This window comes from Sipha flava, unplaced genomic scaffold (genome assembly GCF_003268045.1).
Source record: "Sipha flava isolate LNK unplaced genomic scaffold, YSA_version1 69_pilon_pilon, whole genome shotgun sequence".
NCBI classification, from domain to species: domain Eukaryota; kingdom Metazoa; phylum Arthropoda; class Insecta; order Hemiptera; family Aphididae; genus Sipha; species Sipha flava.
This window is the reverse complement of record NW_020273609.1, coordinates 1,058,924-1,085,407: the sequence shown is the minus strand read 5'-3', so window position 1 is coordinate 1,085,407 and position 26,484 is coordinate 1,058,924. Positions and strand designations below refer to the sequence as shown.

Here is a 26,484-nt window from a genome sequence, read left to right as displayed (position 1 = left end):
GTTATCGGAATAGCATATTTTTCTGTATGCTCTTTATTTATTACGGACTAAGCTAGTAATCCGAATAATACAATGGCGAGTTGAAAATCGAAAATTTAAAATACAAATTTTGTAAATTTTAGCTAAAATGGTGCATACTTCATATTTTTTATAAAAAAAATTGATTTTTTTTTCTTTCTTAACCTGTATTGTAACCTGTATTTCAATTAATATTGAATATAAAGCTCAAAATTATTAACGACGGTATTTATTTTCATTTGAAATTAAAAATCTTAAGAAAGTATTGGTGATTCAATGCAATAACTGAATAGGTATTGTAAAACATGTATTATTTTTCGTAATCTCAAAAATACTGAAAAAATATTTTTAATTACATTTTCAACTCAATGAGATGTCAAAATTCCAACCAGTTATACATTTTTTTCAGTTATAAATAGTTTTTGTGTATATTATCTTTTTATTAAAAATAGCAGATGTATTTTTTTTGGAATTTAGAATTTTTTATTGCATATTATTCAATTATTTCATGCATATTTTGCTTTTTTTAGCTTCTAAAACTTTCGAACCCTAGTTATTAATAATTATTAATAACTAGGGTTCGGAAACAAACATTATAATGTTTGTTGGCCTATAGGCTATAGTGATTAGTGTTATCAGTGTATGGCTATCTATGTGCATGACATGCATATATGACTCGGCTAAAGATTATATAATCTATATGTAGCTAGAAGCCGTAAAAATTGAATATAATAATGGATTTTTATCACACGAGGAAACGCACCGTTATCAATCTTTGATCATAGAGAGAAAAAAACTACACTGATAGTTTACGTTGTTATTCATTATATACGTTATTACTCATTATTCAGTTATGATTTAGATCATAGGAGTGTTATCGCCTTACGTACGGTGTTACTACACCACCCGCCCACATGTGTGTTTCGCTAAGGTCAATACACACAGTAAAAAAATAACAATAATCTAAACTTTTTATATGTTAATATTTAAACGTAACAATGATTACGTACAAAATTCATTTAATATTTATGTGAAAACAAGGAAATATGTATTGTTTTAATGTGGGAAATAATATGTTCAAAACTATACATTGTATATCTACCCACCTACTTAATCATAATATATAGGTACATCGTATATGTACGAATTATAATAATTTAAGAATAAACCAAATTAAAAAAATAAAAATAAATAAATAAAACAGAGAATTGTTTTATATTTCTACGTGTCTACACTATTGATTATTACTCAGTGCTCAATTGAGGGGGACGCTGGGAGACCGAGTACCCCAACTAATTTTCAAAAATGTTAGCGTCCCTTATTATTATAATATTACATTATAATCATAATGTTTAACAAGTTTTGGGAACGCTCTTTTTTTAAAGTAAACAAAGTCCCCCTTCTTTAATTTTACCAAATCTAGTACTGTTATTACTTATACTATTGCTGTCTGATTATCATAGTCGTGAGAGCTGCGTTACAATAAGTGTATAATAATATTCAACCGAATTTGTTTTCTCGTGAATTACACGTATTTCTTATGGGTACTATCTTGATTTCGTATATACATTATTACTACTCGTGCCCAATTTTTTAGCGTCCAGAAAAAATTTTTTTTCGCTTGACAAATAAATCGTTCGTTTTTCAAAATAGTGGTATACGAAAGAAAAATAACTTATAAGTGATTTTGAAACGAAACGAACATTTTGATGTAGAAAAAGCAAAAAGAAAATAATGTACGTCTTTTTTTAAAACAAAAATAAATGTTGTGGTTTCAACGACATCTATTCCGGCCTTTTTTATATACGAGTAAGTACTTATACTTACAATATGTTCGCTGTTGTATAGACATAGTAAACATATATATCCGCCGATAAAACTTTCTGTGAAAACGTCCGTTTCGGCCGCTTGATGGATTGAACTCAGATACATCTTATACAGCTCTTATAGTGGGAAGTGGGAGGATTCTGTATTATTATATATGCTATTACAACAGCTGATATAGTGTGTATACTGTTCCCACACTGTATTATTATCCGATTTATCTCGTTGTCGTTGTCGGACAAAGATTGTCCGATAAAATTAGGTAGATTATATTAGATGAGATTGATTTTTCATTTATGAAAAGTTTTGTGTTTTATTATGTATTCATGTAGTATTTTATATGTATGCGTGTGAGTGTGTACATGTGTAATTTATGGTGATAATCTACAACAACCCAGTTGTACCAAGTTTATGATTTTTGTACACGCATACGATTAATTAACCATTTTTCTCATTTTAATGTCATGTTGGTATTATTAATTTTAAAATATATGATAAAATTCACGCAATGATTCAGAACAATTTATGTAAATGTATAATTTTTTGAATAGGTACGAAACGCGTTTTGAAATGTTTGAAATAGCTGTCTAAATGAATTTGATTATTGGTTATAAAAGCTAATATATGTGTATAGTGCATCATCAAATTTAGTTTGAGATAATGACTTAGGCGAAGCTATAGGTTGGTCGTAGGGTTAGTAATTAGTGGATGAATGAGCAAAAACATAAATATGTTTAATGACATTGATCGCATCCATTTCGCTCTTGAATTGATAATGAAATGACATGGTGAGTATCGGAGTAAAATTTAAAAAACGTACGCTCTCTTGAGCTGCTTATTATGTAATATTATTAACCAGGCAGGATTTTAGCCTATATGTATATTGTAATAATGTAATATTGTAACCCCCCCCCAATTTTTTTCTAGCTGCGCCACTGCTTGAGCCGTTAACCGCTATTTGTAGGATAAAAGTCCAGTTTGATGCATTCAGGATAGTGAAATAATTTATTTTTATTTGCTAAATTTGAGTATAAAATATATAAAAAAAAATGTAGAATCAAGACAAAAAGAAAAAATTCTTACTAGTGGAATATTATGCATAAAATGTCGTTTCGGTCGGTTAAGGATTTTTAAAAATTATTAATTTTACTTATGATTTTTCGGTCAAACATCTATCGTGAAATGTCACAATTATGCGTTGGTCAATATTTATGAAAATTAAATTTTATTATAAAATCAATATATTTGAGTTTAACTTTAATAATAGTCGGTTATAAATATTTTATATTTTCTTATTCTTTATAACTTTTGGGAGGGAGTTACTGATTTCTGATTTTAAAATATCTTTCATTACAATTTAAATATCTATATATACATTATAATGTAAAAAATATGCAACTATTGAAAGGTATTATTTAATTTCAATGTGTTTTTATATTTGATTTACTAGTGTAAATAACTTTTTCAAAAATAAAATATTTATAATTTGTTTTATAAAACCATCGTTTTTATGTTTCGAAGTATAATAGTATCTATATAATATTTTTACTGACGTATATATATAAATATATATGTAAATACCCCGTTGAATTTTATCCATGTAAACATTGAATAACATGTGTAGTTGTAAGTGTAAATACTACTACATTCTTTTGATCGACCCTGATAATTGAAATTATTCGTTGGGTAATTTTAATTGTACCGTCTGACATCGTACAATTTATGTTTATTTTTATATCTTAATATGTATGTTGCATTTTATTTTTAAACTTTATTTTGCATAGTTAACGGTATTATGATTACATATTTAAACTCCGAACAAAGAAAAAAGTGTGTTGAATTTATAATAAAGTATTTTACATTTTTAATTGTAATTAAAATAAATTGTTTCTATAAAAAAACTACCCTACATTCATAAAAGAGTTATGCTTGTCATAAATTTGATTATAAAATATTTTATATTTATTTAAAATAATGGAAATTAAAAAATTCGAAATTGTATAAGGCCATCATAATATTTGAATATATATCGATGTAATTTATTTGTTAAAAAGCATAATGGCTTTAGGTTTATAATTTATTTTGAAGTAAAAGCTTCTGTTTTAAACTGCTATAAGAATTCAAGAGGTTTTCTCTTTGTTACAAATCTATTATTTCAAAATAAATTAATCAGTACCTTAAAAAATTGAGCGATAAATATTGTACACAATGATTGTAGTACAATTTTTTCGATTGCTATGATGCGCATTTTTCAATTTAAATTAATATTTTGTCTATTAAAGAAATTGATTTGAGTAAAGAGCCTAGATAAACAGTAATTGGGTATTGGCCGTACTTTTATGTATTTTTTTTTCTATACATTTTCTGTCTCTTCTATCATCGATTAGCAAATTTGTTTTATTCTGGTCGGATCATTTAAGCCGACAACCGATGAAGCTCACCCGAAATAAAAGTTCAAGCTCAATCAAATAGTACTGTTCTATTTATCCTCTCATTTCTAACCGATATATTTATTAGGTATTATTTCTGACGTTATTTTGCTAGGTAGGTACATTTTCTATCCGTTATTATTATCGATTTATATTGTGGTTAGCTGTAAAAGGATATTAAAATAAAATAATAGATTATCAACCGTATGGGTCAATAAATTGTTTCTTGAAATAATTATATAAGATACTTTAAATGAAGGTTATATATATATAGTATATAGTTAAGTTATTAGGCTATAGTTAAGAAGCCTTAATTTTTCAGTAAATTATAATAGATTTACAAAGAGAACGGAAAGGTATTTCGTATATAATTCTATAATGTTTATAATATTAATGAGCTGATTTATTTTTTAAAATAATAATAATACGTTTTATTTATCCTGAGATTATAATATTGATATATCTTGTATATTTGTAATGGTTTTAGCTCTCTTATGCCGATTTACCAAAATAATGTTTTTGAGTTTCTTAGGTGATAACCGTAAATAAAAAATGAAAAAAATGATGTATTATGTTCCATTCTTCTTGTCGTCTCTAATACAATGAAAATTGTAAAATTGAATGACATATATTTACAATTAAGTATTTATTTTAGTCATATGATGAAAGTCAGATATAATCCTTCACATATAGGTATGCGTGGGAATTTTGGTTTATCGTTTTATGAATTGACTTGAATTCCTCTATAAAGTATCTTTGTTAGTAATAATTTATTTATATACTTAAAATATAATCTCCTTTAAATGTTGATTTGAATTAAATATTATTGTTTTATAAAATTTCGTTGATAAAATTGGATTTTTAGAAAGAAAATCGTTCAAAATAGATGCCCATTATGTTTTCTTCGCCACTCTAGTCTTTGACCATAAATACTGCAGGTATGATGTAAAAAGTAGGGATGTATTCGAGCCATGTGTTAGTGATGTCATCGTTTTTGTTTAGAATTACTTGAATGTAGTATTTATTTTTTATTTTTTTCGTATCAATAAATACATCTATATACAATTTAAAAGATACTCCTACTGTTAAAAATAAAATAGCCACAGACTTTTATAAAAAAAAGTAAAAAAATCATTATAAAACCATTACATTTTAATTCAAAATGTATATGCTTTCCAAACTTAGGCTATATAATCTATTTTACAAGATGTTTAGTATTTTAAATTAATAAAAAACACTGAGAATTGTTGTTTATGTAGGACTTATACAATTTATTTATTATAATTTTATGGTACAAAATATACGTAAAACAAATTTTAAACGATTACATTTTCATTAGTTTATGTAGATGTTTTTAGGTTATTATAACCTTTCTATGTTTAATATAAATACATTTTTTTATTATTTTCTTAATTACATATAGTATTTCATTACAAATTTCTGGTCTAAAAAATAAGATGTGCAATATAAATATGTGGTACTGATTTTTACATTTTATTTTTACTCTGAATTATTATATACATTTTTTATAACTGGAATTTGTTTAGCTTGGACTAATGGAAGTAAATTTGCTTTAACATATGCATACATCATGCATAATATAGATCCTGGTTGCTGGCTATTACAACACATTATAATAATTTGGTGGTATCGTATGGAAAGTGTCCGACATAGTGTTAGAATGTCTTTCATAAATTACGGATCTGACTAATTCATTAAGACGGTAACTATGTTATTCTAAGAGCTTAGTACAAAAGACGAATCGTCCTAATAATATTTCGTATTATACCTATATATCTATGAAAGCTGTTTCACATGTTAATGTTTTTGTATATATATGTAAAAAAGATATAAAATGGAAAAATATTTGCCTGCATTTGTAAAAGTTGACAAAATGCTAACCTTTATTTATTTGACGGAAATTTATACGAGCATATTAACACGTCTTTTCTACTTCCCACTTGATCATTCACTTGTAATATTTTACGACCGTGTGTTTTGTTATTTATTTATTTATTATTATTATTATTTTTTATAGCATGTCCTGACATATTTTTACACGCTAATGAAATGCAATACGAGTACTATTGTGCAAGATAAAATAAAATGAATGATGGTTGTATATGAATTATTTACTATATATTTTAATTTTTAAATTGCGAAAGATGGTCATGCATCACTCAGGCGTATTTTCAGAATCTCATTTTTATTTAATTAAACTAATCCTATTCTCGTATCAATTAAATTTCTATAATTACGTGTGTCTTTGGCTGCGGTTTCCTATACAAATTTTGTTTGTCTCTTTGTGTGTTATTGGTCTTGGCTCTGGTATTTAGCACAAGATTGACATAAATAAGATCGTAGGATGTGTTGTTAAGTTGGACGTAACCATTATCAAATTAGTTGATGTTGTATTTTCTCTAACCCCTTGCGTTCGTGGTGAGTAGACCGATGAGCAGCTTTTGGAACTGTTTCAATAAATATAAAAAAAGAAAAAAACAACAGTGCTGCAGAGGTGTTTAAGAAAAATATTTTGATAGCTTTGTTATTTTTCGGTCACGCAGTCATGCTTTTGTCAAATAATATGATCTTCAACGAATTTGATCGGAATTGTGATGAATTATTTTGGATGCTAGGGAAGAATGAATGTATTCGCTATACGTATTGTCAAAGGAGTTCATTGTTTGCCAAATTATAAAACCATTATGATATGACTACAGCGTTATATTTTGAAACGTCTAATTAAAAAAAAAAAAATTAAAATAATATATATGTATATATATATATCCGAAAATTTATTCAAATGTATCTTAATCGAGATAATAAAATATTATTCACTTGATAAACTAATTTTATACCAGCCGAAAAGTAATATTATACTATTTTTTACACGATGTGTGAAGTATATGTTTGAAGAATTATCGTTTAGTAAAATTAATAAAATTAAAAAAAGATATTTCTGGAGTTTTTTTATTTCAGTTAATAAACTTTTTATTGCTTTAATTTTTAAAAAATAACACTTTGGACTCTCACGGATGAATGAAGTTGTGATAAAGTTTTTTCTTCGTTTCCTAGGTTTAATGAAAACTAAAATGGGTGACGTGTATAATTTTCTAAAGATAGAATTTTTTTCAAGAATTTGAACAGTTTTAAATGCTTACAGTATTTCAATGTTATTATTACTGTACTTTAATCGTCAAAGAAATGCTATTTGAGTTAAACTTTTTAAATTTATTAGAGCTCTATTATAAATAAAATGCCTGAATGATGTTTTCAGAATAATAAATAATCTGGAATAAACAAATCTAAAAATGATTACTTACGATAATCATTTCGATATGCTTAAAGAAAATGATAATTTATGCTTAGCTATTTCTTAAAAATAATTTATTGTAATAAAACACAAAGGCTTTCTGGGGTATTCAAACATTTTTCAAACGATAATTTTTATCACGATTGTAAGATAAGCGATTGTAAATTAGCTCGAATGATTTCAATATTGTAAGGGGTAGACAAAGAACTTTATGTTTCATAGTAAAATATAAGTGAATATAAGTATTCAATTTATTTTTATTTTAAAACTAAACGAATTTAGTTGTGAGTAAAAGTGAGTAAAAAAAAGAGGTTTTTACCGAAAAATGATAGATTTTTTTTCTCCTTGTTAAACTTTCATTAAAATGAATTTCAATTTGAATAAAATAATAGAATGTCTTAAAATATTATGGAATACGATTGTTGAGCCTTATTTATATAATTATTATTTAATACAAATTGTATTCGATAATGTTGTCTCTGGTTTTTTGAACTTACATTTTCATATTATAAATTTTTAGGTATGTCAGTATCTCATTATATATTTTTAACTTAGAGTTATTATTAATAGTATAAAAGTCGAATAACGTTTAAATTCGTAGTTTTTTATGGTTTTTTGTAGCTCTAACAAGACTTACTGTTCTTATGTTTATGAATATTTGGATAAATTAAGTAATGTGTATTTTACACTTTGAAAAATTGGATATCATTATAGTTTTATTTTTTCATAAATGAGTGCTTAATTATTTTGTAAGACTTGATTTTACTATTTAAATATGTCTTTATTATGTGGTGTATTTGAATTCTATGATTAATTGTATATGAAAACTATCATACTACTAACTACTTACTTATAAACTTATATTGTATTTTACTTAAAAATTGGTTTGGAATTGCTTGTATGTATTGATTTATCATAGATTTTATATGTATCAATTGTACATGACCAACTCTGTACGGCTGCCGCCTACAAATGTTATCTTGTCAAAGAAATTAATCGAGGTTGAACAAACACATAGATTATCAGTATCTTACCAATTCATTGATAATTATGAACCATATTAATAAAGTATTTGTCAATTATTTTTATCATTAATACATTTTTTGAAGTTCTTATTACTATTTGAACAAAACTGTATATGTGAGTATTAATAAATAGTTTTTAAAAATAATAAGTGGTTTCATAATATCATATCCAGTTGAAAACATTTTGTAATCGTAATGAACGATTACATTTAAATTATCTAAAGTTAAATGAGTTTGCTGCTATGTATTATTATTTTTATATTATTTCCTGACAAAATCTGAAGATCGCAAATTAACTGAGAATTTATTATGTTGTACCCAGATTGATGTTTAAATCGTAGCCCAAAATTATTATGAACTGCATGTTTTGGGTTAATAAATCAAGAAGAGTCACCGTTAAAAATCTGATCATTTATCTGATTTAGGAAAAATTAGGTGGGTATATTTTTATTCATCTATAAAGCTAGGAAAATTCTTCATTTATATTCCCAACAATTAATCGTGATTGGTTATCATTTGATAAGTTAAAAAAACAATTAACCGTCGCAGTATTAACGGTGGTTAATTCGTAGTTACGTTGTTAGTGACCGGTATGGAAATTTCGAATGGGGCATTTGTAGGTAATTTGAAATTTGTGTGTTTTTTTTATTGTATTTTTGTATATTTTCATATAAATCATACAATAAAGCATGTATCTTTCATTAAAATGTATTATATATATATTACCAATTAAAGCAATAATATATCACCGCATTCAAAAAACAATTTAGCAAATTATTGTTAAAAAGAAACTAAATAAATAAACTTGTCTTAAATTGCTTAGTGTTAATATTTATTTTAAATAATACAAATGTTTATACAATAGAATTATTATTGCTATTTGTAAAAACATGCAACAAGCCACACTTCTTAGTTTAAAAAATAAATACTTGCTAATATGTAAAGTTAATAATGCGATCAATCTTCAGGCCCTTAAATGCTGTATTACTAAATTTACAAAAATAGACACATAAAAATGGTTTTTCCTAGATTTTCTTTTAGATCATGAAAATAAAAATTAACTCCTAAGAGTACATTCTTTATCCAATTTCCAGTCTAAAGAGATATTTTTGGTGCATCTTTACTTCTTGAAAAAGTAGTTACAGAAAAAAAATAAATATTATCACCATGATAAAATCATTACACTCTGCATTTCCATAATTTAATCAAGCTTTGAATGAAGTTGAAATAAATTATGTCGATGTATTCATTGAGACCACATTAATCATTTTTGATATTTTGCTTAAAATTATTTAGAAAAATTTATTTATTTACCATATTTTTTTTTTTTTTATTTTATTTGTAGTGATATGAATTTATTTCATATTTCATATGGATATTAACTCACTACATTATTCATATACGTCAATTTAAATATCAAATTAATTAATTAAAAAATAATTATGATCTATAATGGAGGCAAACTAATTATATTAATTATGTTTAGTTTGTCTCGTAATTTGTACAAGTAGTGTAATATTAGTTAATTTATTATACTATATTATGTTTATAATTAGTATATAGTATATAAATTAGTTACTTCTAAAGTATTTCACTTAATTATTTATATAGTTCTTGATTTCTTGATGCTATAAGGAAACTTTTCTACATTTTAGACGTTAAAATTATCAACCTTTACATTTTGAATCATTATTGGTCTTTATAGTCTTAATTTTTATGACTAATTAATAGCTTTTGAACGATAAATATAATATTAAATCTTTGTTTAATAAGTTAATGATATAATAATAATGAGCAAGGTGTTCATTTAGTTAAAAACGTAATAAGAAATAATATTGTCTATAAACTCATAACAAAACTGCTTGATTAAAACAAAATGTTTAAATCCTAAAACTTTTATATGATTCTAGTCCTAGATAATAAACTACAATGTATATATTATATAATGTCATATATATTCATATTTAATAAAGCACTTGATGCATGTAATCCAATATATGTTAATTGTTTAGGAATATAAAGTAGGTACCAATCATAATTATTTTAACTAATTTATATTTATTATTATTTTTTTTACTTTTTCTTTTTTTTTAAAGAATATTTACTATCTGTAGCTTTTGTAATAAGTAAATTTGATAAAAACTTGTGAAATAATAATTTTCTATGTACATTTTTCATTATAATACATTTTTATAAGTCATTTTAAAAAATTAAAAAAAAAAAATATGTATATAAACGAACATTAGGAGTTTGTCTTTCCAGTGTAAAATAATGTTTAAAATCAGTGAGAAGAAAATAATTTGAATGAAATGTGTTGCTTTTTCAAGAGGACTTATGAAATTTAAAGATGGTTTGTTGCTATCTCTTCGAATTATTTTTGAGGCCCAGGCCTAGAATCAGTCTTATTACGTTTACACTGTGTAGTTTAGTATACTTTAGTTTTAGTCTATTGGTTCTATGAAAATTCCTTACTTCATTTTTTTTTTAAATAATTTTTTTTTTTTTTTTAAAGTGATAATTCAGCATATTCAGTGTTAGTACTGTTGCAGTTTAATTGAAAAGGTATAGCGTAACGTATACAGTATCATAATAATTGTATAATTATTGTCTCGTCTCTTTTACCGTACATTTCAATGACAATATTACGCGTACACCAGAATATTTAATATTCTGTTGTTCATGATGCCTAACCAATGTGAACTCCATACGTGCACTACTAAATAATGTGTATAGTTATAATAATAATAATTTTCATAATTATAATAACAATAATATGTACTCATATTGTTAAGAACGTATTGAAATAATTATTTTTGATATGTTATATGTAATTAACGTTATTGTCCGGTAGTAGACTCAAGGAGAGAAACTCGAAAATAAAATAGAGAGAGAAAAATATTTTTTTTCAGCGTTTAAATGAGGTCTAGTGAACTTAAAATTTTGCCTCTCGGCCCGTAAAACATATTTGTATCAATTCATTTTCTAACTCTTGGGTTCGGAGCAAGTTATTGATCACTGCAGAAAGTCACTGAACCGATGAGATTCCATTGGAACGGCGTCGTCGTCAGAGCGATTTCCACGTAGGCTTTGAGTGCTTACAGTGTTATATAATTCTCTGAATATTTCATCTCGTCCTAAATATCCTATTGACATTAATTTTGTTCCCACTACGCAGGATAAATGGATCCCCGTCGAAGACTATTATCGGTGATGTATTTATTTCTTCCGCGCAAAAGGCCCGGGAAAAATATAATATTAAATTCGGAAATTAAATATACACTATACACAAACCATATATAGTATTTTTTTGTCGGTTTAATGTTATTAAATATTTAATATGCTCCCGGAGAATTCATATTACGTTTTTAAATTATGTTGTCCTATAATGAAGAAATATAAGCGTACTTGCAGCATATACAGATACACCATCCAACAATCTACGAGTATATTTTATTTTTAAATATCAATCGCGATCTACTTAACCAAATTACATGCATATCGTTTAGAATTTGGTAATGGAAAAATATTTATAATTTTCAGAGAGAAAATGTTAACATTTTTCCATCCCGCCTGTACGCATAATTATTATGTTTTTATCGACTCGTGCATTTCTATTTATTTTGTACTCACAATTTAGTGTAAATTATTATTTTGCTCTTTCAAAAACTTGTAATGAAATTATATACAATAGAAATTAAAAATAAATAAAAAAATAAAATAATAATTATAAACTACCAACTAACTACACTTAACTCAGTGTTCTAATATATTGGATAATAATAATATAACAACAATACTATTTCTACGCCCAAAGAATAATAACTTCGATGATTTACGTTCTGCAATTATTATACCGAACTATACCGAAGGCCATGCGCTTAGCCACAATAACTACGCACCCATTATATTACGTACTACTATGCGACAACGCGACGTGTTGTTTGATTCTTATACTGGGTATATAATATGTAAATGATTTCTATAAAGTGTCATATATGCTAATTTATGATTTTTTTTCGATATTTTTTGCACCCTCTATTTATTTTGCTACCACTGTGTGTATGTGAATATAAATGTTCCAAGTGTTTTTGTCGAGTGTGATTTTTATGTCGTCTTAGGTTGTTTCATGTCTATGTTTAATTAATACAACGCTATTGAATATACGTGAATCGATGATCTTTGTAAAAAATCATTCGAGCTGCTGACGTTATGTATTTTTTATTTTAATCCTAAATGTTTCATTAACATGATTGTATATAATTTTGTTGTATTTTGTAATAATTATTTTTGTTTTTTTTTTTATTCTGCCTTGGTTATATAAATTAGAGTAATACAATTACAAATTACAATATCATGGTTACCACAGACCTGGAAAACCGGGAAAAGTCAGAAAATATATATCGAAAGAAAAACCGGGAAAAAAATGTAAATTTAATAAACACTATTGTGCATTTCTTATTTTGCTCAATAATTGAATTTTTTGATAAAAATTTGAAAATTCATGAAAAAATAAATAGTACTTGGTATTTTTATAGTCCTAAATGAAAAATAATATGTTAATCACCACTTGGTACTTTTAGTTAGAAGTCGGTTAGTATAATATATTACTATATTAATAGCGGTATAGTGTGTATATATATATATATATATATACGTAATATATCATATAGCAACTTATTTATGACCTAATGTTCCTATTATTACAATCATTTTGTCTTCAGCTCATTGCTTAAATATACACTATATTATGTAGGTATGTTCGATTCATATAAATAATTTTAATTTTATTAATAATTATTAATACTAATTTCAGTGTATTTAATTTTAAAATATATGTGTATTATTTAATGTGAAAGAAAGAAGTCGGTTGTTGTTGTATGGGTATGTAAGAATAGCTAAAACTACAACCTAAAAATAAATGCTATTGAATTATTTATAGCCGAACATTGATAAGACATAGATAAATAGATATTATTTGAATATTGTTATTTTCACGTAAAAAGAAAAATAGTCTACTTATAGATTATTTTTGTTGGTTTATGTTTATGGATTTTATTTTTTGAGCTGTTTTAAATCAAATTTATTAACTAATTTACTTATTTTGTATCATTTGTTTTACGGTGATGTTTTATTTGTCAATTTTCTATAATTTTTACGTTATTATTGTAATTCATCAATTATCGTAAACTCGTAAGTATATTTTTGATTAAAATATTAAGAATAAAAAAAAAAAAAAAATTATATAAATAATACATTTCTTTATTTCTGTACATCAGAGGTAATGTAACGAAAATCCAATTAATTATACCTGCGAATATATTATTACGAATTGACTGAAATCCGTTAAATGTTTTAATGCAAAATTAAATGTTGCTAAATACATGAAAGTTGTACATGAACCCTTGTATAATTTAAAAATTAAGAATAGTTTATTTTTCGTATTTTTGTCAATTACATTTAGGGATTATTTTCCCAAAATATCAATAGTTTTTCGAGGAGTAAGAAAAAATTTCTGTAAAAACGGTAAAAATGCACCGCAACTGAGACTTTCACTTTTCACATTTTAGTTATCCAGTATTTCAGTCATAACTACAAAAATAATAGGTCTAATCTAAGGTTGTACAACCTTAAATAATAAAATATAAAAAATATACGTAAAATATGTCTAATAACCATGTAAATCATTTTAATTATTTTTTAAATATTTTATGAGATAAATTTTTTTTTTTTAAAATAACATAAATGTAATCTATCTGGAGAACTTGGAAGAATCAGGAATTTTGAAATAAAAAATTTGTGGCTAGACTCAGTAGTGTTTTTCACAAGTTCAGTGATTCTTACCTGAAGTAATTTAAATTTTGTAATTTACCTATTCTAAAATTCCATAATTATTGAAATTTATATATACATTTACCTATTGCAAATCGCAACTAGCAAAAGTAATGTAAAATAGTAATTTTTTATTTAGACTTGTATCACATAAATATGGTTCCCACATAAGTAGTGAAATTAAGAACTGAAGGTTTAATTTTAACACTATCTCATTGTTTCTCAAAAATTGATTATTTATACAATATTTTGAGTATGAAAAATTGTGATTTTTTTTCTGGAAAACCTGGAAAAGTCAGGGAATTTTGAAATACAAAAAGAGTGGCAACCCTGAATATAAAAATATAAATACAAATTAAATATATAGATTATTGATGAACAATACAAGCGTGTTTAAGTAAATAAAGAAGCCAATATAATTTAGGAAGTTAATTATTGAGAAAATAATGGGAATGGAATGAATGTTAAGAAGAAGATTTGAGTTGCGGGTAATGATTATGTGTCGGTTATTTTTTCAATGTGTTTCGAACTCAAACGGTTTATACTAATCAAACGATTTCATGAAAACCTTTTACATTCTTAAGATACAATATATATATATATATATATATATGATAATCTTTAATAAGACCTGAAATTGTTTGTGAATTTACAAGTTCGATATTTATCTAAAAAAAAAAAAACGCGTCATTTTTGGATCACATAGGTATTACGTACAACAGAACAAATAATATTCTCCATAACATATTTGTGCCAAAACGTATGATTTTAATATTATTGTTGTAATTACTATTAAACATGAAACCTGATGGAATGCGTCACGTTTATTTATGTAATATATGAAGCACGATGGTAGTAGAACGAAATATCTGAGTCAGTGCTCAGAGAGTCTGTGTCCTCTCAGCGAGGGCGATATGGCCCCTGGTGGGCGGTGAAGGAGTACCGAGGAACGGTGAGTTCGTTTCGGCTGATGGGGGGGAGGGCGGTGAGCTCGTTTTGGGCGATTAGGTGGCTATGAACTTTTTTTCCGTTCAAAACAACGTACCAAGATTTATCTGTAATTGTTTTCCATTTATCAATTTCTAAAATAAATTCGTGATTACGAAATATAAACCACATATCGTACATCCATATCAAAACAGTAACAACTCAAAATGTTGGTTTTTAGTTAAACGTATATTCGGATTCTACAAACGAAATTACATAAATCAACAAAACAGGTTTATCTTTATCTTTAATATTCTCCGTCAGATGGCAATGTAAGAACATTTTATTGAATGAATGATACCAAGGTACCACCAATAAAACCGACATTCCTGAAAAAAGCGTTTTTTTTTTGAGTTGTTACTGTTTTGATATAGGTGTGCTATATATCAGAGGCAGTGCGTTATTATCTAATAACGAAGAAAAGAAATCGACTAGACATCGTCAAGAGGAGACTACGGCTTCATCTTACAAATTTTGAATCAAATGTAAAAAAATTGGCTTTGAATTACCAAACATTTCACTGATCAATACATTTCAAAACATTCAAATTATCCTTTTAAATTATATTTAAACATACATTTTACATTTTATTTTTATTATATTTACATTTATATCTATATTATTTATTATTCAATTATAAACATATCATGTATAATATACACTGGTTAACTTTATTCTAGGAGGGAAATATTTCATATTCGGTAGTTTAAGACCAAATAGAAAAAAATTAGAGGTTATGGATTCAAAAAAAATTAATTTCAGAAATAAGGGACACCCTAATGTATATCTACAATTTTATTTTTATTTTAATCAAGTGAAGGGGGGAGGGCATTGAAAAACATTTTGCTTCTTAGGGGGGTGACAGTTTGAAAAAGGTTGAGAAGCACTGATTTAAGTTTTCAAAACGTATTTTCTTTAAGTATACATTTCAACTTATTGTTTCTATAATTATTTAAATTTATAACGGGATCAAATGATCACCCACTTTCTGTTTGATGGATTCCGAGGCGTAACATCTGGTATGGTCGACAGTATTTTAGTCGCAAAGCTTGTCATCTAGCCAACTGCGGTCGGTTTAATTAAAACTGCTGACTGAATAAATAATACCACCAAAGGAGAGAACACACGATATCGTCGTATTATATGAACGACCATTTGTGTGCGAAATTTTTTTTCTTTTGACCTAAAAAATTAAACGTAATTAATCTGAATTCAACATATTCGTTATTGTTATTATACCACATTTGAGAGTGTGTGGCGTGTGTGCGAGTGACAGGTGAATCTCTGAAAGGAAACATCGCCAGTCATGACCACTTTTCTTGACTTTCAAGCTATCGACGAAATGTTTTTCCTTTAAACTACCATTTGCAATTATAAATGTATTGTATTACGAAATAATTCATTAGTAATCTCTCCTTTTCGCCCATTATGTGATAAATGACTTACAGTTAGTTTTCTATTTATGAAATCTAACATTTTCGTATAAATTACGTATTAAAACTAATTCCTTATATAGCTAAGAAAACGTGTGACGAGTTTGATGACTCACTATGCGATATTATTTTGCGTACAGAAGGGTCGGAAATACTAATTTTCAATATTTTATTAATTTTATTTACTTCTAATTATGTATGTGGAAAGTTCTTAACTCAATACAGTGATATAATAGCTTTGATAGTGTATCAATGCATAATATCAATATTGTTGTAAAATAATTTTCATAATTTTATTCTACACACACATATATATATATATATATATATATATATATATATATATATATATATGTGTGTAATTTATTCTAATACGCAAGATTACCTGTTATTAATTTTATAATTTATAATTTTAATATTAATTTATATAATCGATAGATTTGTCAAAAATAAAAATAAAATATAATTATTTATTAAATAGTTGAATTTAATATCTTATCTAATATAAACTTGGTTTGCAATTGAAATTTAAGTGCTGATTTATTACAGCATAGAAAAAAAAATGATGTATTTTTATGGAATTACCAACGATTAAAACTAAAATAACATGATGACAGTTGATAGTATTATAGAAATGACAACAAAATTTCACTATAAATAAATAACTGAATGTATGCTTATTTAATTTTATCACTTTAAAATAAAATTTAACTTTCATTTCTTTTTTATAATTTAACTCACATTAGTTTATGAATTTATTATTAATCTTTTAAATAATGTATGTATATAAATTAAATCTTCATCAACGGGAATACCACTCGGTAATTGATAACTTGCATCAATTGCACATTTGTTAATTGAACTGATCAATATGTTTTTGTGTAGAGAAGGATGTAGTAGAAATTGAAAATAGTTGTATAATCTTTTTTTTTTATTTCAGGTGACCGCTGACCCCACAAATGTATCGCCCCATTCTCCAGATGTGATCTACATCCGTCTCAGAGGTATAGTGTAAAGTATTTTGTATAATTATATATAATTAAATAATTATTGAATTATTAAAGACGTGTGCAACTTAGTTCGGGATTTGGCTAGTTATTTTTAATAATAGCTTTCTTATAGTAAATTTTGTTAACAAATAAAATTCTTAACCGTAGTCTAAATAGAATAATTTGACCAGCTTCATTAATATTTATTAAGACAATAACAATTATATTTCTGGTGATTGTATATATTTTCAATGCAAATTCTTTGGATTCTGAGTATAAGCACAAGTTATATATGTGCTAGTATTTTAAATTGATAGCAAGAAACAATTTGGTCAAAAATTAAATAGTAAAAATTTCTAGTGCCAATAATGTATTGAATTAATTTTTTTATTACTAGATGTTTGTTTTTTAAAATTAAAAATTATTGCTAACCTTAATCTTATGCAACAACAAAAGGTAATAATTTAAACACAATTTATTGAGTACTGTAATTGTTAAAATGCTTCTTCTATCTATGCGTTTTCCAAACTATAAGCCTTGTTTTTGAACTTGTCTTTGGATTGAAAATGTCCCTTTATTAAAGCTCGTAGAAAAACTTTTAAATAAAATCTTGAAAAAAAATAAGAAAAAGAAGAAAATGAAGAAAATTAATGTTAAAAAGTCTATTTCACCTCCCTCCACCACGACTCCAAAGCAATGATCGTTGTATACAAAGAAAACGATTTTCTAATAAGTTCGTTTTAATGTTTTTACCATGAAATTATTACTGTATTAATAACTGTAAAAAAATAATAATTTTCATGAATTGGATGCGCTTCATGAAATATACCATTTAGTAAAATTGACATTTTTCTACACTATATGGGAAATGTTTCGACTTTTTCATGAAGTAATTTAAAATAATTTTAGCCACATTTTGAAATTTTTATTTTAAAATTACCTTTTTGACCACTCATTTGCGTATATAGTTTTATCAATTTTTCCATAAATGTAATATTTCATTATATACGTATCAGACTAAACAGTGAAAGTATGTTCACATATTTGTCTAAAATCAGAATTCAGAAACTCAGAAATAGTTACTATTTTTGTGTTACATAATATTTGTCTTGCTTTTTGTGGATTAGAAAAAGCCGAAGAATTATATATTATATATATATAGTGTAAAATAACGTAAATGTCATGTAATAACTGAAAAAATGAATTACTCAATAATTAACTTTCTCCTTTTTTTAAGGGAGGGTTTTCGGAGTTACAAAGGAGCCAATTAGTTCAATTGAATAGTTTTGTAAGCTAAATAAAATAGCACTTACCTGTTTCATAACATATGAGCTAATGCATCGATGAGCCGACCACTTATGACTACTAAAGGAGTGAAGTGAGGTTGAAATCAACCAACACAGACAAAGTATTCAGAAAGCTGATGATAGACATTTTCCGTCACTCGCACAAGAAAATTCAAAACGTAAAGTGTAAACTAGAAGCTCCTCGGATGGTCCCGACGATCAGTGCGCACGTATGACCAAAAGTTTGATACGCACGCATTGATAGCCTATAGGCTAAAAGCGTGATCCACACCCTGATGACCTATAACTAATATGTCGGTACGCACGCACTGAAGGTCTCTGGCCAAGTAGCTGGGTAGAGGATTGTGAACTCATGTTATATAGGAAAGTATGGTGGGATGGACCTTGGACCGGTCCTTTGAAGGTTCGGCTTATTGGCGATAGGTTATACTCGTAGTTAGTTTAGGCTTTTATTATTTTAATCGTTTTGTCTGTGCCCGTATCGATAGAATCGTTATTTATTGGTTTTTGACATGATGTATAATCAATTAGTGTAAATTATTTATTAATTATTTAAAAAATGTATTTATGACATGAAATATAGTCGAATTATGTACATTATTACATTCATTAATGGATACGTTTCAAGTAGTGAACATCCACTTCTTGAAATGAGCGATTTTACTAAGTAGCTACCAAATGTATACGAATTTGCAGTACGAGTTTGGCCGTTATCTCGCGTGTTCAAGGACTGTATGACGTGTGTCATACCGCTTCACTATCAGGAGAAAATTAAATGCCAAAAAAGCAAAAACATGTACTCATATGATCGCCATAATCGTCCTAAATCATGTTTATCAGAATATGACAATTTTATTTCGCCAAACGAACTATACAGTGTCACGTTCCCTATTATTGTTGTATTTTATAACTGTTTTGTTATTAAAAAATAAAATTCACTATGTCTATCAATAAGTATACAGAGAATGTATTTTATTTAACGAAACTACAACTCTTATACAAAATATGCTAATGAATCCATTCGTGTTTAAGTGCATATGTATATTTATACTGTATCTAAATGTATGTGTAAATTATAATCACTGATCGCTTGAAACGTACCAAGGTTTACAGATCAGCTGATATGCAAATGCTGTTAAATAGTGATGCATATTATGATTATATCAGTCGTTTTCCGTGTCCTGAGTTATTACGCGTATAGACAAAACGAGAAAATAAACTACACGACTGACGTACGTGAAGTTGGCGGTCCACCCTTATTCATTGATTAACTTGGTACCTATACCAATTTTTTTTGTGAGTTATTTACGAGAATTTGCGAGTTAATTTTTAAAATTTGCGAGTAAGCCGTTTGCGAATTATAATTAAAAAATAGAAGGGTGGGCCAATTTCAAATAGCCCTTCCAAGTCGCCCTAGAATTTCATAATTGATACCAAACTATGCGCTTTTATTTGCGAGAATTTTCGAGTAAATTTTTAAAATTTGCGACTAAGCCGTAATAAATCATAAGTTACATACTCATAAGTCGTAAATCATAATATTTAGGTAGGTCAATTTATTATATAACAACAGTGGAAAATGTGAAGATGACTGTTCAAACATATTTAAAATTGCTTAATATTTGTATGATAATTTATTCTCTATTTAAATAAAGAATATTATTATTTTACTTTATAAATTTTATTAAAAAAGTAAAATAACAGGTAGGTGCAATGGTTTTTGGTATTTTTTTTAGAGCTATTTAAAAATCATAGTGTCTATATAAAATCACTTTTTATACGACCACAATATTAAAATTAAAATTGTATACGTTCATTTGATTAGCAATAATCAAGTATTCTCTATAATGTAAATAATATATTTTATCTTAAGAAAAATACTATGTAAAAATGTAATGTTAGGCTAATAATTCAAGTTGTTGAAGCCTTAAAAAAAATTAAAAAAATATATACATTTAGTAATTTAAATTAATAATTGTCTTTCTTTTTAAGATTCTGGGTGAAGCGAGAGATCTTATGGTTTTTATAATTAAATGTTTGTGGTATCTATTAATAATTACTATCGAAAATATTTTCAAGAACTACAGTTACAATCCTTTTCGTTATGTATAGTGCGGGTTATATGGAAGGGCTTGAATACAGCTGTCACGCCACGTCGTACTCATGCAATAGAAATTGTATTTATATACAAGTAATATAGCCTGTACTTTACTATGTACTACTATTGATTTTAGAATATACAAATAAGCGGTGATATAGGAAGATTCGCTGACTTTAATTTTGTTCTTGATAGAAGTCATTGTAATATTTACCACGAACATTTAATTTTTTTTCTATTCAACATTTTTTATTTTTATTAATTAGTACCTATATATATATTGAGATGTGGTCAGAATTGCAAAGTGTTTTAAACAATAATTTATTTTAAACGTTTTAAATATGACCTTTTATTTCAAACATTCAAAAATACATAAATGTTAAATACTTGCTTTTTTATAGACTTTTAAAACACAATTATTTCATATTTTCAAACATTTCAAAAGTATGTAACATATGTTACAGTATATTTGTTTTAGTATATACTAATAGTAAGTTACATTGTCAGAAAAATGTTTGATATACCATAGACTCAGTATAAGGTCTATGGGAGATACGATTTTTTTACGATAAATTTTCCGTTTTCTTATCAGTTATTCAATATTTAGGTTTAGTTGACCTTCGTATCATCATTTTCTATTAGTTGAGACTTTTTATAACTTTTTATATAAAACTGTTTTAAATCTAATATGTTGTATAGTAATTGAATATTAGATAGTTATATAAAACAATACCTTTCATCTGTTCTGTACTCTGGCTAAAAATCTGAGAGTAATATTCTCATTTAGAGAAAATATTTTTATAAACATAGTTTTAAATAAAATAAACGGTTTTAAATAATGTTTAAAACTTACGAATAAAATAATAATTAAAAACTGTTTAAAATATAAAAATCATTGTTTTAAACAAATAAAACGTATTTTATGTTTTTTTTTTTAAAAACTAATTTTTTTGCAACCCTGGTTGTGGTGACAAAAGATCTTACCTACAACCAGTTATTATTTTGTTTTTTTTTTTTTAAAATGGCCATTGAAATTCTAGGGCGAGTTGTGTGTGCTGACTTTACGGTAGGAAAATGGATGTTGCGGGTAAGAGGTGAAATCACAAATTTTGAAAATGGATTCGCAAATAAAAACGCATCGTTTTATATAAATTTTGAAAATCTAGGGCGACTTGGAGGGGCTACGTGAAGTTGGCCCATCCTTCTGTTTTTTAATTATAATTTGCAATTGACTTACTCGCAAATTCTGGTAAATAACTCGCAAAATATTGGTATACCTAGGTCTCAAATTAATCAGTGAAAAAGGGTGGGTCACCTTCACATACGTACACGACTGTCGTTAATATGAGCCGAATGCACATATGTAATTTAATTTGTTTTACTTTTCGACAAGTTTAAAACTACTTTTATATGGGATATTTTATGTATACCGTTTAACATTTCAATAAATATGATACATTTCTTTTAATCGATTTTAATTTCGCCTTAAATATTTTTTTTAGCATAAGGCTGATTATCTCACAGAATTTTATATTTTTGTATTATACTATTGATCACATTTTATATTTTACATTTTATATATTAATATTTATGATTTTATTTGTATTGGAAATTAATTTATGTAACGTATTGGGCCTTAATTTTTTTATATATTATTCTAAATATTATATCTAGAAAATCGTGTTTTAACTTTTTTTTACTCGATTTATTATACCTTGAATATTTTATACAAATAAATTTCTTAAATAATATACAAAATATGATGATCGTCATTAAAAATAAATACTAAGGTTAAATTAGCTCTGCTCCGAACAAGCGTACCATCATTGCTTTTAAATGTAATAAAAATATTTGCTTGCGCCCATAGGTGAACTAGTGGTCATAACTATAATCATATTATTTTTATATTTTTTCACATACAAATTATTTCTACTGAGAATTGGGAATGACCTTGTTGAATCTCTATGAGCGCAAAGCCAAGGGACGCTCTTTTCATACATGAAACTAATCTTTTCTAAGACTCTAAGTTCAGCTTTTTCTTATCGTATGTAATCATCATTTCCTATAACATCAGATTCGATCTCTATGTATAAACTAGCATTCGTCAATATTAAATTTGTTTTTGAAAACGCTTCGGCCTAAAACAATTTAGTTTTCACTCGAGGAATTTTTAAATAATATTTTTAAAATCTTATTTCTAATACTACCTTATTCAAAGACTATTAGAACATATTGAATATCTTCTTTTTGTATTGTGTTCATATACTTAAATATATGAAATATATACTGGAAGTTTGAAGATTTAATTTTAAATTTTTTTTTTTTAAATAAAAGTGTTAGGATAAGTTAAAATTTTACGTCCTATATAATCCTATATTTCAACGGAAAAAAGAAATATAAATAATATATCATGTTAGATGTAGGATAAATGCTCAATTTCATCATAGAAACACATGTAGTACGCATATGAGGTAAATTTTATTATTACAACGGCATTTGGGCCCTGCAAATTAATTATTTCGTTCGAATATATTGCATTAGTACATTCAAATAAAAAAATGTAATAAAACCCAAAGTTGAGGTTTAGTTGTTAAAAGTATATATGCCATTAATAGATGATTTTATGACAGAGTTACAAAACTCAATGATTTATGATATTATTATTTGCATTTAGTATTTACCATAGGTTATAACACGCTTAAATTGTTTATAATAAAATTCAATTTTTACTGTAACAGTGTTTAGTGTTTACGATTATGAACACAAAATAATTTTTACATAAATGACCGTATTAATAATTGTTGATACTGTTTAAACATTGATTGTTGTTTGACGGATTTACATATTTTCGTATGCTGTTCTCTACAGTCATAAATTGTTATTATTTGATAGGTCGATTTTCAGTATTTATGAATAAATATTGAAATAACGATCAAATATTAATTACGAACTGTATAGCATTTATTACTTCAGTGTATGATTCTTAATGACCAACAAAAATTAATTGAAATTAAAAAAGTACAAAATGAATTAAATTTTTTATATTAATAGGTTTACATGTAAAAAGTTAAAAACCTAAGAAATTATGTTGATAAATAATAGTAGAAATATAATGTTTACCTAACATTTGTGTACAATATTGGTTTTATTATAACAATACAAAAATAATTGTTCTAAAATGACGCACATTTACCAAGAAAAAAAGTCTTAAATGCTCACCTTGTACAAAATAATAAATGTTCGTATACTATAATAAATTTGTATATTATAATATATCTTTTACAAATTGCAAGTATTTTATAAGATATATATTCATCGTATATAAAATATTATTTCATATTTAGATGAACTATTTAGAATAAAACTATCATATTAATAAATGTTTGCATTTTATAGCAATCTAGTCGTATACTAATTAAAATTATTTAGACAAGACAACCCGATTATAGTTTTTTTCATATATGGCATCGTAAAAGTATCATTATTTTGAATTTTAAATTATAAACCTATTCAAACTTTTTTATAAAGTTGTATCTAAAGAAATTGACGAATGTTTTTGAAATAAATAATATTTTTGTGATGTTTCACAAACGTTCTACTTAGAATTAAGTATATATATATAAATATGTAATAGAGACATATCTTGGGACGTTTTTTTTTGATAAATGAATTGAAACATACACGATATTGTTTTTTTTTTTTTATATTTTTCAAGTGTGCAAGTTTCATTGATGGAAAGGATACTAAATCACCTAAAAATACATTAAAATGTCGTCATGCAATTTTTCAATCCAAAATTAAATTCACGGATCATTTAAATATTTCTACAATGTTTTATCTATGGATTATAACCGCATATTTTGATATCAATCCATCTGGTTTTATTTTTATATTATAATCACAGATATTTAAAAGTTTTATGCATTGAGTATTAATATAAGGAAACCTTTTTACCATACTTATAATATATTGTTGTTATTTTGAATGCTTTGATTCAAGGGTATTTCTTATTTTTAAAACTCTGTTGTTAATTATTTTATTATGACTGCCATATAAAAAAACATTAAAATAAACCTACAATAATAAAAAAATATTTATACTAGTAATAATTCATATTTCTTTATAGTAAACTAATAATGGGTTGTGAAAATAGATTACAAGAAAGACAATTATTTGTATACATCATTTTAATCTTAAAAAGCAAGACTATACCCAACCGAATGTTTTACATTCCGTGGTACTTGTACGTAGAATAATGTTAAAATTAAAAAATTAAGATGATTATTCATGTAGATATAAGGACTGAACAGGAGTGTGCTATATTGTGTGCATAGTGTTGGTTACTATATTACGGACGTATCGTGTTGTAGGAAGTATTGATGAAATATTGTGTTCAAAAAATTATTCTTATTAACAATTGATTTCTCGTACGTAATTACATTTAATAAATTTGGAAAGGCCATTAATAATTTTTTAACATGAAATTCCAGAATATGTTTTAGATAATTTTCGCTGTACACACAGTTGATATGTTGGTGTTTGCTTTTTTTATTTGTTTACGATTTTTTACTTTATTTTTTTTTTTTACTTACGATTTTATACGACTCTTGTCAGTTATTTCAGAATCTCTTTTGGTTTAAAGACATTAAATATAATAAATTATGTATAATAAATTATATTTATTAATTTATAACCAATTATTATGTCAATTCAAATTGTTTATTTCATATACTCTTCTGTTATTAAACCTTTGGGTTTTTTTTTTTTTTTTTAAATGTTTATAAAAGATACACACATTACATTATCAATTTGAATAACGTCTTATCTACTTTGTCATCTTTTGTACTAATTATCAGTAAATCTCGTCACGAAAAAGTTAGATAATCGCTAATATTTATAAAAAACTGATCAGAATCATACATGCGTTTTATCATTTTTAATCTGATAGACACTTAAGTGCAGTACTTTATTTTGTATAGTTCGGATAGCATCTGTTATTATCAATCAAAACTATTCAACGCCTAATTATTTAAGGTAAATTATAATAAATTCTATTACGTATTATATCATATATGGTTAATATTATTAGAGCAATAAAATTTTAGAGTTATTTAATTGTTAAACATTTATTACAATCGTAGAAATAATGAAATTTGACGAAATGTTACTTATAATAAAGAAATATTTCATAAAAGGTACAAACGATAAGTACACTAAGACTGACCATTCAAT

At 25.7% G+C, this 26,484-nt stretch overlaps 1 protein-coding gene and 1 long non-coding RNA gene across 6 annotated transcripts in view; one reads left to right on the top strand and one right to left on the bottom strand.

Moving 5' to 3' along the window:
- LOC112692040 (high affinity cAMP-specific 3',5'-cyclic phosphodiesterase 7A-like) overlaps window positions 1-26,484 on the top strand; it is a 139,375-nt gene that overhangs the window by 60,440 nt on the left and 52,451 nt on the right. For all 5 annotated transcript variants that reach the window (XM_025566547.1, XM_025566546.1, XM_025566548.1 and 2 more), the window contains one exon: window positions 17,799-17,862. In XM_025566547.1, coding sequence (XP_025422332.1) covers window positions 17,799-17,862 — 64 coding nt within the window. The remainder of the gene's footprint in view (window positions 1-17,798; window positions 17,863-26,484) is intronic.
- On the bottom strand, window positions 16,096-20,738 carry LOC112692045. The gene is made up of 3 exons (XR_003149371.1): window positions 19,161-20,738; window positions 16,665-16,783; window positions 16,096-16,608 (listed from the first exon to the last, which is right to left on the bottom strand). It is a non-coding gene; the product is annotated as an uncharacterized LOC112692045 (long non-coding RNA).